At 41.8% G+C, this 17,367-nt stretch overlaps 2 protein-coding genes, 1 long non-coding RNA gene and 2 other non-coding genes across 13 annotated transcripts in view; 2 read left to right on the top strand and 3 right to left on the bottom strand.

Annotated features, from left to right (window-relative positions):
- TEX2 (testis expressed 2) overlaps nucleotides 1-9,233 on the top strand; it is a 66,695-nt gene extending 57,462 nt beyond the window's left edge. For all 6 annotated transcript variants that reach the window (XM_026099034.2, XM_064522711.1, XM_026099033.2 and 3 more), the window contains exons 9-12: nucleotides 3,568-3,690; nucleotides 5,788-5,997; nucleotides 6,231-6,351; nucleotides 7,131-9,233. In XM_026099034.2, coding sequence (XP_025954819.2) covers nucleotides 3,568-3,690; nucleotides 5,788-5,997; nucleotides 6,231-6,351; nucleotides 7,131-7,253 — 577 coding nt within the window. In that variant the 3' untranslated portion in view covers nucleotides 7,254-9,233. The remainder of the gene's footprint in view (nucleotides 1-3,567; nucleotides 3,691-5,787; nucleotides 5,998-6,230; nucleotides 6,352-7,130) is intronic.
- A 748-nt stretch (nucleotides 9,234-9,981) lies between these two features.
- Nucleotides 9,982-10,468, bottom strand: LOC112982613 (uncharacterized). Its single transcript, XR_003259013.2, has 2 exons — nucleotides 10,430-10,468; nucleotides 9,982-10,239 (listed from the first exon to the last, which is right to left on the bottom strand). It is a non-coding gene; the product is annotated as an uncharacterized LOC112982613 (long non-coding RNA).
- LOC112982631 (small nucleolar RNA SNORA50) lies at nucleotides 9,986-10,122 on the bottom strand. Its single transcript, XR_003259019.1, has one exon. It is a non-coding gene; the product is annotated as a small nucleolar RNA SNORA50 (small nucleolar RNA).
- Nucleotides 10,317-10,379, bottom strand: LOC112982630 (small nucleolar RNA SNORD104). Its single transcript, XR_003259018.1, has one exon. It is a non-coding gene; the product is annotated as a small nucleolar RNA SNORD104 (small nucleolar RNA).
- A 709-nt stretch (nucleotides 10,469-11,177) lies between the features above and the next one.
- Nucleotides 11,178-17,367, top strand: part of ERN1 (endoplasmic reticulum to nucleus signaling 1) — a 43,874-nt gene continuing 37,684 nt past the window's right edge. For 3 of the 4 annotated variants that reach the window (XM_026098917.2, XM_064522708.1, XM_064522709.1), the window contains exon 1: nucleotides 11,178-11,264. In XM_026098917.2, the coding sequence (XP_025954702.2) occupies nucleotides 11,193-11,264 (72 nt within the window). In that variant the 5' untranslated portion in view covers nucleotides 11,178-11,192. Of the gene's footprint in view, nucleotides 11,265-12,290; nucleotides 12,578-17,367 lie in introns of those variants that run through there. The other variant, XM_064522705.1, reaches the window with a different exon arrangement.

Here is a 17,367-nt window from a genome sequence, read left to right as displayed (position 1 = left end):
AGGAGCTTTTTCAAGAAATCCCTTTAATCTTGTCCGCCAAAACATGGGGGATAGAGAAAGAAAAGTCTGTACAGATGGAATTCTTGTTTCTTTCTTTCCCCATCTCTACAGCATTTTCTTTGTGTATTTTTTTATTTGTCCAGTGCAGGAAGGACCTCAAAAATAATTAGCAAACACATTGATTTCGTATATAAAAAGTCAGTTTGATTTCTAGCTCAGCAATAGGCCCCCAGCAAAACAAATGTTAATGCCTATAACTAGGCAACCAATTATTTGAAAGTACAACCAATAACTGGAACTATATTGCTCCCTGCACATGCTCTTATGTTCTGAATGTTCAGGGCTGGATATCGTATGTCAGTTTTTACCAAAAGAGCAGCCTAATACATTCTAGTTTGCCTGAGGTTTTTTATTGTTGTTAGTTTTGATTTTTTTTCTTGAATATGATAGATTTATATAAAACTTAAAGGTTCTATCTGAGAAGTATAGAAAATTCACGTTTACACACCATTCATTTTAATGGCTTTTCTAATTATCAATTGGCAATTGCTATGACAAATATAGAACTATTCTGCATGCACTTGAGTCTAAAATCATATTGTCTTTGTAAACCATGCAGATGCTCTTCACTGGTGTCTTAAAATAGTTAAAAAAAAAAAAAAAAAAAAAAAAAAAAAACCAAAACAAAACATACAGTAGATGTTGATTGCTTGTACTCATTTCTACCACTAAAGAGCCTAGAGCAAAACTGGCTCTTAAAATGTAACAACCACAAACTCATGTATTTCACATAGCTAGAAGAAAGGCATCTACCTCATCTGGAAAGGAGAGGGTGGGGGAAACAGCACTGCTTTTTAACTGCGTTTGTATATTGTCAATATAAAGAGAGATGGATGGTTCAGTATTGCAGTGCATGTTATCATTCCTGCTGTATTACTGTTTAAAACAGAACTGAAACGTGCTCACAGGAAAATGCAAAGAAACCAGAGGGAGAGAACTATTTAATAGTTGCTTTTATAAAATAAATTCAGTAGCAGGTCTCAACATACCAGAGATCAGGCAAATACAAGCAAGCTAACCCAAAGTTAGCAATGCACTGCGGTCTCTTACCCCATCCGCCCTTTCTGCTGTATTGTACTATGTAAAAACAAACTGACAAATGGTAATTCATAAAATATTGTGCAATGAGCTCAGGAACAATACTGCAGCTCCAAAGTGTTTTTTCTGCCAATGTTTGTGTCATATAAACCATCTATTGTGTGCAGAGGTCCACTGAAATCTCACTAAAGCTTATTTATTGTTGCTTTGTTTAATGCAAGGAGATCTTGTGGTCTCAGCCAGTAGCTACATGCTTGTGGAGTCACTTCAGAGGGTCCCATTACTTAGACAAAACTGAATTTTTGCAAGAAAGTGACACTTTGGCTTTAGAAATGCACTGACCATGCTTCACACAGAATGCTGCGACACACAGGAAAGTGAAGTGAGGTTGCATCCAGGTAGAAAATGTGTAGTTTGAATCTGACCTAAAAATATGAACTTCTCTCTACGACAGAAGTTAGCTCCAGCACTGCTATTTGGGTCAGTAACGTCTTTTTTTTCCCCTACATCTCTTCCTTGGGAAGGTGGGTCTGGTTGAAGTGCTGTTTCACTCTTCTGCAGTTACAAAATGCATCTCTAGATAGGAGGAAGAGGTTCATGAGTCTGATCTCATAGCTTGAGTAGCAAATTCTTGAGAGTAGAGAGGTCGTGGGATTGTTGCCCTTGTTCAGGCAGTTAGGAAAGAGTGCCGTGCATTGGTGAGCTATGCTTGAACTGTCCTTTTAAATTGGGACTTCACACAGCAACCGAGAGTTTGTTCTGTGTAGAGAATAGCCTCAGTCCTGCCCATGCCCTGTGTGATGTTAGTAAATGCTTCAAATCTCCAAGAACACACACACCCACGGACACCCCCACCCCCACCCCCTATAAACCGTGTGCTCTGGGCAAGCTGTAGAGTATTATCGGCCTGGGTAGAGTCCCCATGGCCAAGACTGTGAGCTTCTGAAGCTTGTGTAACTATTTCAGTTTATTGCATTAGGTACAGGTCTGTTAGTACTGAAGTGTATTCACTGTATCCTTCTCTAATTTTAATCTGTTGAAAAGATTTGAATGCTTTTCTGTGGTTATGTACATACATTTTTCTAAAGCTGAAGTCTAGGAATTAGTTGCTACCGTGTAATATATTGTATTCTCTTTGAGAGCAGCACTTGTTTGGTTTTATTATATCACTTTCTCCCTACTCTCCCCATGACACTGTTTGCCCCCATGACACTGTTTGCCTTATTTTATCTTGGGCTCTCCTCAGCAAAGAAAATAACTTAAATACTGTGAACATCAGTCACTGTGTCAGAGGAGCTTAAAATTTTGCAAGCCTGGGGGACAATTTCCCTATCATTTTGGTAAGGGAAAGGAGTATTTACAGCAAAGATACTGAAAGGAGATCATATCCTAAACTAGTATGGGACAAAAGGATCTCTACATGTCTGAGGAATGTTACTTTCCAGGGTGATATCAGACTACTTCTATTAATGGAATTCCCCCTTTTTTTCTGCACGAAATCTGTGCGTTGAATAAGGACAGGCACTGTAGTTACAGCGGTGCGAATCGCTAGTTTGAGACAGCGTAGCTATGCCAGTATGGGTATTGTGCGTTTCCTTTCCAGAGAGACCGTAAAGGTCCAATTCTCTTGTACTTCACGTGTGTTGTTATTGCTTGAGGTACGTCCATGATGCAAAAATTGTGCATGGGTGTGAGTAGACCAAGTGGAGTTTATTAGCTTGGGCTAAAAGTGCTGTGAAGATAATTATATGGGGTGGCACCTCAGTTAGCATCTCGGAGGGATTCTGGGATTAAATGAGTTGACAAGTCAATTCAAAACGTGTTGCCTTGCCTTTGTTGTGCTACCAGGCTCTGGTTAGCGAGCCCTCGTTAAGAGTATGCTCTTTTGACAATGTAGATGTGCATTATTTGTGCAAAGTAGATCCAAAATGTATCAGTTTCAAGTTCAAGTAATCATACTAGTTAGAAGTCTGGGAATTTTGATCTTGGCTGTGATTACATTAAACTTTCTTTCACACAAACGCTAATGGAGTCCTAGGTTGGCATTTAGTACAAGACAGAATTGTAGTTCTCGCCTTTCCATTTAAAAACTCAGCTTTGTCAAAGTTTTAAAAACAAAAAACCTGTCCAGCCTACGTCTTGCTCAAATTTATTGGAAAGCCACGAGCAGCAACAGAGATGCTTTCAAACAAATTTCAAACCATTTTCCCATTCAGTCTGATGGCATGTAGAATATTCATGCAGGATTCCATTCCGCAGGGTAAAAACAGTTTTCTGTTTTAAAGCTAGCTGTTACCAACTCCAGCTTCAGCATGTCTTGTTTTATTCTCTAAGATTGAGAGTTCATAAGAAGGGAGGGGACATTTCAGAATCTCAAATAGAAATATGTGTAATGGCAGCCAGAAAGCTGTGCATGGTGAATAGCTATTTAAGAATGTTGCATTTGACCTGGAAATTGCATTCTTTCAGTTTCAGGCCAAGGGTGTATTGTCTTGCAGACAGCGATGAGGAATCCTCCAGTGCTGGGTCTTCGGAAGAGGATGATGCTCCTGAGTTGGCAGGAGAGAAGCAGCTGACTCCAGGAGCAGAAGGGTAAGATGTCTATGTAGTGTTTATTGTTAATTCTCTCTCCCCTACCCCCCCCCTTTTTTTTTCCATTTCCAAACTTAATAGTATAACTGATATTCTGGTCCAGTCCTATAATGTTCGTTGTGTCACAGGGTGTCAGAGTGTGAGTATATTCAAGCAATGAAGCAAACAAATCTCAGCCACTTCTGGAGTGAAGAGCAGCAACCAAGCAGTGTACCACAGAACAAAAGAGCGCTCCGTACAGCACTTCTGCAGAGTGAACTGCATAGTGCTCCATTTAACACCTCCTAATCCCCTCACTATTAGGTTACAGAGGGAGCTAAGTCTTTGGGCCACAGAGCCTATGGGGAACTTCTCCAGCATGTCTTGCTTGGTAGCAGAGCCAAGAACAGAATTTTGTTTATGGATGTGAAATGCAGTGTTTAGACTGCTGTTCTTAATACTAAAGCCTACCAACGTTAGACAAGGTACAAGACTGCAGGATGACGCAAAGATTTCTAACCTCGTCTTTGGACTAGTGAACCACCCTGTTTGTCCACAGTGGTACATGTACTGATCCTGCTGATCCCTTATTTCCAGTGCATTCTTTTCTTTAAGGAAATGTCAAACATCTATTATTCAAGCCTGGCTTTCTTGCTTAGTGTTGTTTTTTCTCTACAAGGGTTTTGAGCGTCCAGGCTATGTAACACTGCCCTCTGATGCTGGACAAGGAGAATTCTAAAAGGAATTTCTTATAAGTCAGTTTTGCCACGTCATTCCATATTCTGGCTGCTGTTCTCTGACTTTTCTTTTTACAGCTGATTGAGATTATAATGTGCACTGAGAGATCCATAGCAAGCTTGAAATGTGTCAGACAACCACAGTGTTTCCTATGTCTGAACATGTTTTAGTGATTTTTACAGTGAATATACCTAAAGGCCCCATGACATATTCAAAATGTTCCAGGGAGTTTTGCTCCTAAAATACTTTGAAAACTATACCATCAATTGTTGGAATTATTTCCATAGATTTATTTAATATCTTTTAAAAATATATAGATCATATAAATAACACTTTATCAAGAGGACAAAGAGAGAGAACAAAGAATTTTTAAGTAAAATATTTTCTTGTGCTTTTCAAAAATCTGCATTGCTACCACTGTAGGATCTGATGAGAGTAACTATTTTGTCTGGGTAAAGATCCAGCTAGTGTAAATCCAAAAGTTGAAATTAATACACCTGTTTTATACAAGCAGAGGAGTTTGTTGTCTTTTCTGGTTACTAGACAGAAGGGTCTCTAAAAGGCTGTATGACCGTGAATTTTCGCAGGATAGCAAAATGTCATTTCTTTTGCAAGGCCATCTCTGCTATATAACATCAAAAGCCACAATCAGGCATATATAGTGTGTGGAAGTACCAAATACAGTATTCTTGCAGGGTATATTTCCTAAATGTGATAGGTGTGAGAAAAGACATAAAGACAGTCCTTAAAGTATCTGTTTTAAAAGCTGGGGCACCGTCTGACACTATTGCCAGGAAAAGTGGCCTCTTTTTGCTGGCATAGTTACCCATTTCTAGAATGTCATTCCACCTACGACCAAAATCACCTTCCTCCTCTTTTCCAACAACTTCCCACTAATTGTAAATGAGGCAATACCTTAAAACAAAATGAAAATCTTGTTATTGGACACAGTGTTAAATGGATTGGACATGATGCTTGGGCCTTCTGTGCTGAAGATATGTGCATATGTCTCAGTGCGTCTGTCTCTTGACGATTTTGTTTGAACGATAATAGACAAGTTGGCACTTCTCACACCAGCTTACTGTTGAATCACGTAAGTGCATTTGTGATTAAAAAGAAAAAATGTTTTCAATGCCATCTGGGAAGGAGGAGTGTTCAGACCGGACAGAATTGCTGCTAGACACTTGTAGCTGACAGTGCTGCTGCCATGTACAAGCATGGGTAGACGCTGCTTGGACATGTTGATAGGCATCTGTGTTTAGTTTACAGAATTTTATATAAAAAACTCTAATGACTTGATGGGACAACCTTGGGAGACTTAGCAAACAGTAGGTTTAAGAAAATTACCTTGAAAACCTTTTTCCTATTCTCTATCAACAGGTATGTTGGAGGACATCGGACAAGTAAGATCATGAGAATTGTGGATAAAATTACTAAGTCAAAATACTTTCAGAAAGCAACAGAGACTGAGTTTATTAAGAAGAAAATTGAAGAGGTCTCCAATACTCCATTGCTGCTAACGGTCGAAGTACAGGAGTGCAGAGGAACACTAGCGATTAACATTCCACCTCCACCTACTGACAGAGTATGGTAAGAGGAATTTACTGCACAACTGTGGAGTGTTCCAGCTGTGTGCTACCTAGGGGATTGCAACCAAGGAAAAGGGTGAAATGCAACTGAAATGGGTTTTGGAAGAGGTGCAATACGAACTAGTTATAAATTAGGCAGGAGCCACTATTAAGAGAACATTCACAGTTGAGGCATACAAGTACCTGCTTTGTTGGAGTGTTCGTAATAAAGCCCTTCCTGTGTGCTCTCTTAAGGTATGGCTTTCGAAGACCTCCCTACCTGGAGCTAAAAGCTCGGCCAAAGCTTGGCGAGAGAGAAGTGACTCTGGTTCATGTAACTGACTGGATAGAGAAGAAACTGGAACAAGAGTTTCAGGTATGTTTCTTTAATAACATTTTCATTTCATTAGTAATAGTTTTGGTTTAGAGGGGACGTTAATAAAAAACCAAAACACTACGTCATTCAGGTCTAGTTCTCCACTGCTCCTGTTCAGTGGAAAGCATCTTGAATTCAGCAGACACTGACTTCTGGTATAGTCTCAATACCCTGTATCAAGCTGGGTAGAAATCTGGTTTGTTTCTGTCAAAATGATTTTAGAGCTCAAAATGCCAATTTGTTAAAATGGACACCGTGTCAGAATGTACTTAGAAGTCTGGTCCTAGCTGTTTGTAGGGGGTAGAGTGGTCAAACTGTTCTCCTAAAATTAAGTATAGATTAGTGAGCAGCAAGGTCTCCCTTAACTCATTTCAAAAAAAGTCTCCAAAGTTGACCCTAGTGCAAAGTAGGAAAAAAAAAAATCAGAATTTACAAATATTTGTAGGGCAGGAAAAGTGGACCAGAAATCAAAACCGTATGTATGTGGGTAAGAGCTGAGAAAGACAGTAGCAGAGTAAGAAAAGTAGGTGTTTCCTGTAGAGCTATTTCTGGTTAATGGAATGTGCAGAGATCTTAGTATTTCTGAGCTTCACTTACAGCTTTAACACAACTAAATGGCTGTAGTTAGTGGACACTGTAAAGCTTCAATACAGTTCAGTAATGAACTTTGGGAAAGAATCATTTATCTGGAAGTCTGTTGTGTTTAACTGAACGAATTGGAAAACTGAAGTTTTCGAGGGGCATATGAAATATGTAACTTAACTCCATCTTTTTCACAGAAAATCTTTGTCATGCCAAACATGGATGATGTTTATCTTCCTTTAATGCACTCAGCCATGGATCCCCGCTCCTCTACCTGCCCTCCTAAAGATCTGACCACAGAGGCCCCTGATCAACCATGACATGTGAAGACTCTTGCAGTTTACAGTATTATAAAATTTATTCTCATGGTTTTATAAACTGTGCCGTAGTTCTCATCCTTAACTTGTGCCACTTTTTTTTTTCTCCCCGCCCTCCCTCCCCCCGGACTGCCTATAACCATACCTTTGTGCTCACTTGCCTGGTTATTGTTCCTGTGTACTTCAGCTAGATGAAGTTTCATTCCATTTAGCAGTTGATTTATTTTGCTGCTGTCAGGATTTTAACTTGGAGGCTAAAATGACCTATTCTCGGGGGGGGGGGGGGGGAACAGGAAGGGGGAGAGGGAAAAATCTAACTGTAATAGATCAAGGAGCTTGATGACACAACTTTTGTTCAGCTGATGTTTTCATGCTATATTAATATGCATTATAGCCTTGAAAGGTTGTTTGGCAGCAAAGGAACTGCATGCCAAATGGAAAAAATCCTAAGTAAGGAATGAATTTATAAAACTGGAAGAATATTTTTTTCTTTCTCAGGCAGTTGGAGGTGTAGAATGAACTGTTTTATGTTCTTTCACTTCTGCAGTCAATAGCTTGTGTCAAGCGATCGAAATATGAAATGCTTTCAGGAGAAAAGAATGTAAATTGGATGTATAGGTAATATTGTGATTCAATGTGGTATATACATATTGCTTTTTTCATATGGAACTTGTGCTTTTTTGGGAAGCAAGTAGCCATAAAACACACACACAACTATCAGTAAAGGTGGGAACTGTCAGATTCTTGTGACTGAGATGAAAGCTGGTAAAGCCATGAGACCAAACTATAGCAAGCCGCCTTATAGTGAGGTACAATCACCATGGTTCATGATTAATTCTGAATGTTTAAAGACATGAGCACACACGTATGTCTAATACTGCACATGACCGGAAGTACTTAGTTACCCTACTGTGTATAGAGCCTCTTGCTACAGTGAAACACACCAAGATTTTTTTTTTTATAGGAGAGTTTGTTGCTGTGAGTCTCTTCCATTGCACTGTGTTTACATGCAAAGCATGGGACCAAACTCTCATCTGTTACAGCCATACAACTGCACTGACTTCAAATCACTTGATGTTTGTGAAAACAGAGCTGTAACTGAAAGATTTTGACCCCTATGCATTGGTTTCTTGGAGTTTGTGAAATAGGAATTCAAGCATTTGCAGTTATTCAAGCTGATCATAAGCTGGTTGTGATAATAATTAAAGATGGTTTCTGTTAATTAATGGCCAAAACTAAAGGGGGAGGAGGAAACTGCCTTTTATTTCTATCTGGTGTGATGATTCAATGCTAAATGTATACATTAAATTGAATATTTGAACACTACATATCCACTATTTAACATGTGTAACATTCTTCTGATACTCAGTGTTGCCAACTGCTCATGGATGTCAGAAAACATTTTAGTTTACAGAGAAGGTGAGTTTTGGCTCTCCTTTTATAACATAATTTGTTTTCTTTTTAAAAGTAATTTTTTAAGAACTCTTTTGTATGTTGTGTTGTCACATTTGATGTAAATCAAAATTTCCATGTGTAACTTGATGATTTACCATCTCTAAATGAAGCTATTGAAGGTTTTTTAAACAGCACCTTGCCTGAAACATAAAAGAAAACTAGCATTTAATATATTTAAAATTAATTCTATATTTGAACACCTATTTTGGTTACCTTTAATTGAAATATTAGTAGGTTATATTTGTTACCTGAACTCCTCCTTGACCATTCCAGGCTGTGTATATTCTGGATTTTGCTCTGATTATGTAGGCGTTATTTGCCTTTCATGAAGTCTGCATGTCTTGTACGCAGGTCTTTTATATGATTTAATTTCTATGTGCAATAACTAAAGTCAAAGGACTACATGCACTAATGTGTAAACAGATTTAGACTTATTACACAAGATTGTCATATTGCACTTCATAAACTGTGGGTAACTACAATCTGCTTGCTTTGTTTTATTAAATAAATTTATCCCGTGAAAAATTATTCAATTTAAATTTATTTCTGTGTAATGCTGGGCCTCCATCTTCTACAAGTTGTTTCTAAAGCTTCCTTAGAAGAGCCATTTACTAAGATGACCTTAGTGTACAGTGAGGTTTTTTAGATTTTCATTTTTGTTGTACCTGAGTTGTACCACATGGTTATGGTCCTAACTTTGGGGTTAACATTCCAAGACTGTTCTAGTTTTGAAAGTTAAAGCTTTAGATCAAATAGATCCTACTATAGTGGACAGAAGCTCAGTGCATCGTGACAGTGTTTTCCCATATAGTACACAAAGTGTTAAAAGAACACTTTGTTATTTACTGGCTGTTCATCCACAGCTTCTGCTTGACTGTATGTAACCCAATATATGTCTTTGTCTATGCCACACTATCTATTGCTGAACCAGCTGTTCACTGGAACAATTACTATTAACAGGAAGAACATGCTTTTTTTTTTTTTTTAAACAGCAGGACCAAAGCCGGGGCCTAGGCCAGTTTAAGTCATGCTACACCTTCCCCTACCGCAAGCGGCAATGAATTACTAGCCTCGGTAACGCAGATGCCCTTTTACCCTAGGACCACCCTCATCTCTTAACTCTCAAGGCCTAATTTCTCTCCGGGGAGGGCACCGTCTCCGGGCCCGTACCGCAGAGCCAGGCTCCTGCGCCACCGCCGCCTCCGGGCCCAGCCGCCGGCGGGCGCCATCTTGTGCGGCCTCGGCGCGGAGGGGAAGGCGGGCACGGCGGCGCCGGAACGAGCTGTAACTTGCTTTTAAAAGCGCCGCCCGGGCGGGTCCGAGCAGCCCCAGTTATGAACAAGCGCTTCGCTCTGGCACTGCAGCTTGGCCAGCGGCGCCGCGGGCGGGGCGCCCCGCCGGGTCAAAGGCAGTGCGGAGGGGAAGGGGAGCACGGCGCACGAAGAAGCAGCCGCACACGCTTGCGGGACGCACACAGCTTTATTCGCGAGGCCGCTCCCCGCCGCCGTCCCAGCGCCGCCGGTCGCCTCACGGCCTGTAAGACACGGTGGGAAGGGAGAGTTACAGACGCCTCGCGCCGCAGCCGCCCCGCGGGGCCGGAGTAGCCCGGGCGCTCAGGAGTGGGTTTGCTTCATGCGTATCAGCAGTCTAACACGTGTCAAGAGGCATCAGCGCTGCCCGGCCCGCCCGCCCGCCGCCCCGGCTCGCCCGCCACTCGCGCTCACCTCCACCCGTCGCGCTGACAGAAAGGCCAAGGCTTCCCCACGCTCCGCTTTATACCGCGGCCGCCGCCTCGCGCCCCACCTCGCCCAATAGGGGATCGACCCTGAGGGCACGTGGTGCTGCTGGGCGTGGCCACCCGGCAAGGGCGGGCCGAGCGGTGGGGGGAGGGGCGCTCTCCACAGCGTGGCTGAGGAGGAGGGCGCGACATGGCGTCGGTGGGAGGAGGCGGCGGCGGCGCTGTGGCAGAGCCCTGTTAGCTGGGTTTTCCCTGGCGTGTTTGGGTAGCTTTACCCGCCTTTTAGTAACATTCGGAGAGAACGGTATTCTGTTGTTGTTACGGTATCTTCTTGTTGTTAGTACGTACTGCTTAATTTTAAAAACGTGAAAGCGTAGGCCCTCCTCAGAGCGAACAGCGGCCTCGCTCAGCAAATGGTGTCCCGTTTCCTGAGGAGAGGTGCCCCGGGATGGGAGTAACGGCCGCCTTCCTCACCCGGGTGCCCTCGTGCTGCTTCAGTCCCTGCCTTTCAGACGTTGAGCAGACCTCCTGCAAGGCTGCCGTGAGGCATATTTGTTTTAAATATTGTTTTAAATAGCTGTGTAGTTTTGGTAGTGGCATATGCGGTGTTTGTGCTACCGCAGAAGCTCTTTATAAGTGGAACGTAATACAAACCTCAGCGTACGGCCAATAAAATCATATATAAAGAGGTAATAACGGCTAAGTGCTAGCCAGCCAATGTTCACATTTGAACAGGGGGTGGCAGTTAAATGTTCAACCTTTTCCTGTCGTTTCCTCAGGAAGGCGCGGGCCAGTTGGAAGAGAAATGCTGCCATCTCTTGGTACGTGCGATGTCCAAAACCGCTCCCCACCGCGGCGCTCGGGGGGACTGGCTGAAGGCAGCAGAGCAAAATCAGTAGTGTCTTTGCTGTATTCTCAGACGAGGCCTTTAGATCTTATAAAATGCACACGTGCTTCTTGCACAGTCACAGTAGTCTGCATTAACTGTCGCTGTGTACATGCCTATGAGAACTTTCTGTACGAATGCAGTAGGTATTCATGTGTGCTCGTTGTGCGTGTTGTTGCCATGGTCTGCTTTTTCTGAAATGATCCGAATCTTAAAATCTAAGACCATCATAAAGAAACCATCTACCTGTTTTGGAGAACTGAAATCTCTGTGTGGTTTGTAGCTCTGGGAGGTTTTAGGTATTCAAATCCGCTGGTTAGTTTGTAATTATGTCTCTTGCCCTTATAATCGAAGGCACACCTATTAAAGAGGGAGCTGCTAGAGCTGATCTGTTATTTACATATTATATACTCAGAACTCATTGTGCTTTGCAGCTCCATTAAGGATATTGGTATTGAATAGCAAACAGTATGTAACAAGGACAAAGTAGCTTTGTTATATAAATAGGCGCCTGAAAGCCAGACCTTTGCCAAGCAGTGTAAATTTGCTCTTTTTCCAAACTTGTTCCATTATGTTCAGTATTTCTTTGCCTATTTTTGTGTGTTCAGAGATGGTTGGACCTGGTTTATGGTTTATGGTTCAGGGAAGCGTGTGCTTTCTTTTTGTATTATAATTAAAGCATAGCTAGGCGCAACAGGGTCACAGTGACTTTGTCGAAACAGGAGCTGTGCCAAATGAATGTCTGTACCTGCTTTAAAAGTGAAAAGTCAATAGATAGGGAAATTTTACTGCAAGGGGGTTACGATAGAGGGAGACTATTTATTAAGCCTGAATTTGCCCTCAGGGTGTTTAAAAAAACAGCATCGAGTGAGCTGGCGTTCCCTCCCCCCCCCCCCCCCCCCCCCGTTGCAAATGTCAAGGTCTTCAGGCTGAGCCTGGCAGGGTTGGCAGGACTTTCAACCCAGGGGCAGCAGGAAGGGAGAGGATTTGGCAGGACAACAAGCCGAGGAGCGGCGAGTGTGCGCGGCCGGGCCGCCCGCCCCGCACCGGGCTGACGGCCGGGCCCGGCCCCGCCCCGCCCCGCCGCGCCGCGCCGGGAGCGCCGCACACGCCGCGTCCGGCAGGCAGCGAAGGCGCGGGGGGAGCCGGCCCGGCGCCCGCCGAGCCCCCCGGGCCGCAGCCATGGAGCCGCTCCGCCGCCTCCTGCTCAGCCTGGGCGCGCTGCTGCTGCTGTCGCCCAGGCCCGCGGTAAGCGAGGCGCGGCCGGGCCCAGCCTGCCCGCCGGGCCCGGCGCGGCCGGGAGGGCAGCGGCGCCGCGGGTGGGGGGCCGGGGCCGGACAGCGCAGGGACAAGGCGGGCCCCGGCCCGGCGGTGGGGCGGCACCCGGGAGCTGCGGGGGCTCCCGGCCGGTGAGGGCCGGGGAAGGCCTGGCGCCGCGCAAGCCGGGCCCGTCTGCCCCTCGGCGGGCGGTTCCTGACTGGGTCTGGCTCCCCGCCGCGGCGCCGCAGCCCTGGCGAAGCCCGTAAATCGGCCGTTTATCTGCCGTGGGCTGCTGGCACCCGCCTGTCCCCACATCGGTGACGGTCTTCCCTGCGTCCAGCCTGATGCGACTGGGTACCCGTGTCTCTGCTACCCGTCTTGTTGCACACAACACCCTGCCCGAACGTTTTCTATTTAAAAATATATAATAATTTTCGGAGTAAAAAAAAATAAAATTTTCCGTAAGGCTGTTGATCAAAGTAGCATGAAGAAACTATGTAGCTAGATCTAGGAACTAGCGAGAGGCACTAGATCTTTGCTGTGTCCCTTCACTTTGTTACTGTATGCCGTCATCTGTCTTTATCTGATAGACTCTTAGGCTGTGACCTTGTAAGTGGGGGACTTACTTAGTTTTTTTTTTCCCAGGAAAAAAACCTTAATATATGTGTTGATATCGAGATAGAAATGATTAGCTGCATGCCTTGGGCAGGTTGCTGTGTCCCATCTTTAGGGCATTTTAATCATTCTGTTTCCAGAGTAAAGATAGCAACATGCATTAAATGTACATACGGTTGGTTCGTTGGTATCCAGAAGAGACTACAGATCTAAATTCAAAAGTGAAAGACCAAGTGCACTACAAGTCCTCTTAAAATAACTGTGTTGGCCATATGGTATTGCATGGGGCAATAAAAGCAGAGGGAATAGTGACACTGGACCAAAGCAAATTTAATGCTGAACAGATTATTTTCTTCTAAATTGGCTTTATGTGGCTGATAACTTTTGGTATGGAGAAAATAATTTTAAACAATATTCTTTCAAATCAGGACTGTCTAGTGTGACTGTCTAGTCACGTGTGAACTGAGATGGAAAATTAAGTCTTTAAAAATTCTACTGCAAAAAAGATGCTGTCCTTTGTAAATTCTCAGGTTCAGGAGGTAATGAAAAAGGCCATCTGGTATTTATTGTTTCCATTATACCTGAGTGTAGCAGAGGAAGGTTTTAGGCTATATTCTTTAAGCAGATATAATGGATTGTTCATTGTTATCTGAAAATACTGGTGTAATATATGGCTTATCATTCAGGTTAAGCAAAGCTGGAGGCTTTGTTTTTCATCTAGAATATAATAGCTCCACTCCCCTTTTAAAAGTAAACACATTTCACAGTGAAGCTGTGCAGCATACTCAAGTGTTGTTACTTGATTAGGAAAGTAAAAAATTACAAACTGTCAAAAAATTACCTTAAAATCTTTATAATAGAGTGCTAATGTTTTAGATTTCCATGCTGGCAGTTCAAAGTAAGAACATCTATTTGTTTTCCACCATTTATGATTATTTGATAGCTGAGGTTGTACTGAGTTTTAGGTAAGGATAAAACTTCAGAAAAGTTTTCTTTCAGGTTCTTCAGAGAAGAAGATACAGAGCTTTTCATTTATATTACTGTTTTTTGGCTTAATCTGGTCAGTAAGGTTGGACTGAGTTCTGTTCAGAGCCCTGTTAGATATAGGGCTCAGATTTTGCAAAGAAAACATTGATTTGCAACCTGCCATGTTTTAGAAATAATAACAATAATACTAAGAAGTATTTTAAAATACTAAAATTATAAATCAACAGATCATTACTAAATTCTGTGTAATTTCTTCTTGCAGAGTCATAAAAGCCTAGACTTGGGACCTGGTAGAATTCAGTACTCCTGTTTTTTCCCTAGATTTCTCTCCCCTCTTCTTTTTTCTATAGATTATGAGCCCTGGTCTTCTGCCCCCTGCTATCTATCTCTGCTCATTATCTGATGTTGAGTTCCTTGTTTCTTTTCTCAGCTCTTAACCTCATCTTTTTGCCCTGCCAGCTATAGTCCTCACCTTGGCTTCCAACTTGAAATCTGTACTTCAGTCCCTTTTCATAAATATTTTTTTGATCTTTGAACTTAATCCCAGTCATCTCACCTGTGATTAATGCATTTGACCAGGAAAGCTTATTTGGAACTATTAACGTCACTTGAGTAATAAATACCCATGAAAAAGACTGTCTGGCGTACAATTTCAGTATTGAGGTAACATGAAAAACATGAGATTGTTTAAAGATACCTGGTTACTAGCACAATTTGTGCTTTCTACGCATTTCTTTTAAGAGTACTGGTGATGATCTACTGCTGTGTATTTTCTTTGTCAAATAAATGTACCCTTTGTTACTTTATATCCTAACTTTAGTATTTTGTTCCTATAGTTTATATTAAATATTCATAAAAGGACTTCCTTTCCTGTCTTTTCCTCCTATGATGAAACACTGTCCCTTGTTATTTAGGTGACACTGTACAGTTCTTGGAAGTGCCCTAGCAATATAGGGGAACATGTTATAAAAGGGTGACAACTCGGATACAGCAATGAGAAACGTAATAGAACAATTAGTAAATAAGCAGTCACTATAAATATTTTACAGTACTGATTTACAGCACTGTGTATTTTGAAAAAAAACTTTATTTTTGTCAGCAATGGAATAAAAATAACAGAAAATTGCTTTTATTCTTGCTTCATGGGTAGTGTTGCAGCTAGACATCCCAAATGGTGCCTGTTTCCCTTTTAACATGGAGTCTGTACAATTCAAAAATAGGAACCTCTCTGGGATAAAACTGGCATTCAGAACATTAGTCTGTTCCCTCCTGTGGCCTGTGGAACTGGTTTCAGTGCTCTGCAATATCATGTGTGCAGGCAGCACATGCAAGCTGTTCTTGACATGGGAAAAGCCCAGTCAAACCCGGATGTCATTTCTTCTAATGTGTTCTTTATCTCAGCATGAGATGTTTGGCCAGTTAACTGACAGGCATGAAAATCTAGGTGAGACAGCATAAAATTTTAATGAGGACATCTTCAAGTGCTATGTTCATTAACATTGGAGTGTTCCGAGTTGCAGATCTACTGGATACCTCAGTATAGTAGTTATTTTGTTAGTTTTTGTTATTGGTGGTGGTGTCTTTTTTTTTTTTTTTTGAGAAATACAGACATGTCTTGTGTAGCTAAAATTATCATGGACAGCTCTGTCCTGGAGTATAAATTCACTCTTCTAGTCTTGTCCTTCTAATCTTTTTGGTTGCTGGTGTTCTTGTGAATTTTGAAACAAGTTTTGATTCCACAGAGAGACCTCAGCCTGAAAAAGTAGCTGAGGGATTATGGTGTTCAGCACCACTGAAAGTTTGACCAAAGTCAGAGGACAGTTGGAGTGGACTGTGGTTTTCGATCTTCTTATGGGCATGTTGATGAAGAGTCACTAGAGCTGGGATACAGTGTTGATGAGAAATACCGGACAAATAAATGCTGGAATTTAGTTTAAGATCAAAAGATCTGTAGATTTGATTTCACTTTCTGAAGAAGATGTAATTGATTTTTTCTTGCCAGCTTTCTTTCATATATTAACATCATTATTAGTTATACTGAAAAACTTCACCCGGTAGTTTATTGAATTTTACAAAGAGTTTCTTCATGGCATGGTTTTATTATGCATAGTGAGTCTTAGGCTGTAGCCAGGCAATGTCATTAGAGGGTAGCTGACAAAATCAGTGTAATGAATCATAGGCTATGTGTGATGAATATGCCAATTGCTTGCAGCATGCACTAATATTTAAAAATATTTTGCTTTGCCTCCTTACAGGTTTAAAGATTGTGGTTCCAGTAGTATACTAGTAAGGTATAAGTCTTTTCTTTTGGGGAGGGAAGTATTTGATGTTGGTGATGCTTTAATAGGTTTCTAGTAATTTTTCTGGAATATGCCCAAATGCAAATTTACAGAATTTCTTTGAAGCTAATTATGGAGTGAGAAATGCAGGATTTGTTCCTTGAGTGATTATATAGCTGGTCAAATTTTTTGTTTGGTAAGCAAGTCATTAATGAAGAAGTGAGGATTTAAATTACAGTGAGCAAACTGTCCATCCTTCTTCTTCCATCAGGTCTTACAAATTAAGTTTGGTGCATATATATGTATTCAGGACTCAGAAAAGAGAAAACGATTTAGTGTTGACACATGGCACTGTGATTTGTTTATCGAGTCCTAAGCCGTTTCTGTCAAAGTAGTTGCAGTTCTCAGATTTAGCAATAAACTGTCATATGTCCGCTGCCAAAATGAAGTGTTTTTCTGTTCTTTATTCATTCTTTAAGAACCCCTTGTGGTATCATCCCCATAGCATAACATATTTCTAGGTTACAGAGTGATAACCTCAAGGTACTAAGTGGCCTGATTTTCTCTCAGTCTGCTGTTTCCACTGACTTCAGTGGGATTTGTGCATACTCAGTGACCTGCATTTCAAAAGTACTGTCTTTAGGTAGCTAAGTTAATGGAAGAGACTATTCCTATGGGGATCTGTTTTCTTCTCAAACAGTAAAATAAAACAGAGCATTGGTCTGCTAACCTTTACAAAATTTTCAAATGCTGCGGTGAATGAAGATGGTATCATCTTTGCCACTGAACTGTTTCGTAGAGTTATACAAACATACCAGAAATTGTTACACAGCTTTTTCTGTTCTGTTTCTCTGTGTGACGTTGTGGGTCATTCAAAATTGTTTTGAGTCATTTTGT

This window comes from Dromaius novaehollandiae, chromosome 18, assembly GCF_036370855.1.
Source record: "Dromaius novaehollandiae isolate bDroNov1 chromosome 18, bDroNov1.hap1, whole genome shotgun sequence".
Taxonomy (NCBI): domain Eukaryota; kingdom Metazoa; phylum Chordata; class Aves; order Casuariiformes; family Dromaiidae; genus Dromaius; species Dromaius novaehollandiae.
This window is presented reverse-complemented; position numbering and strand designations above follow the sequence as displayed.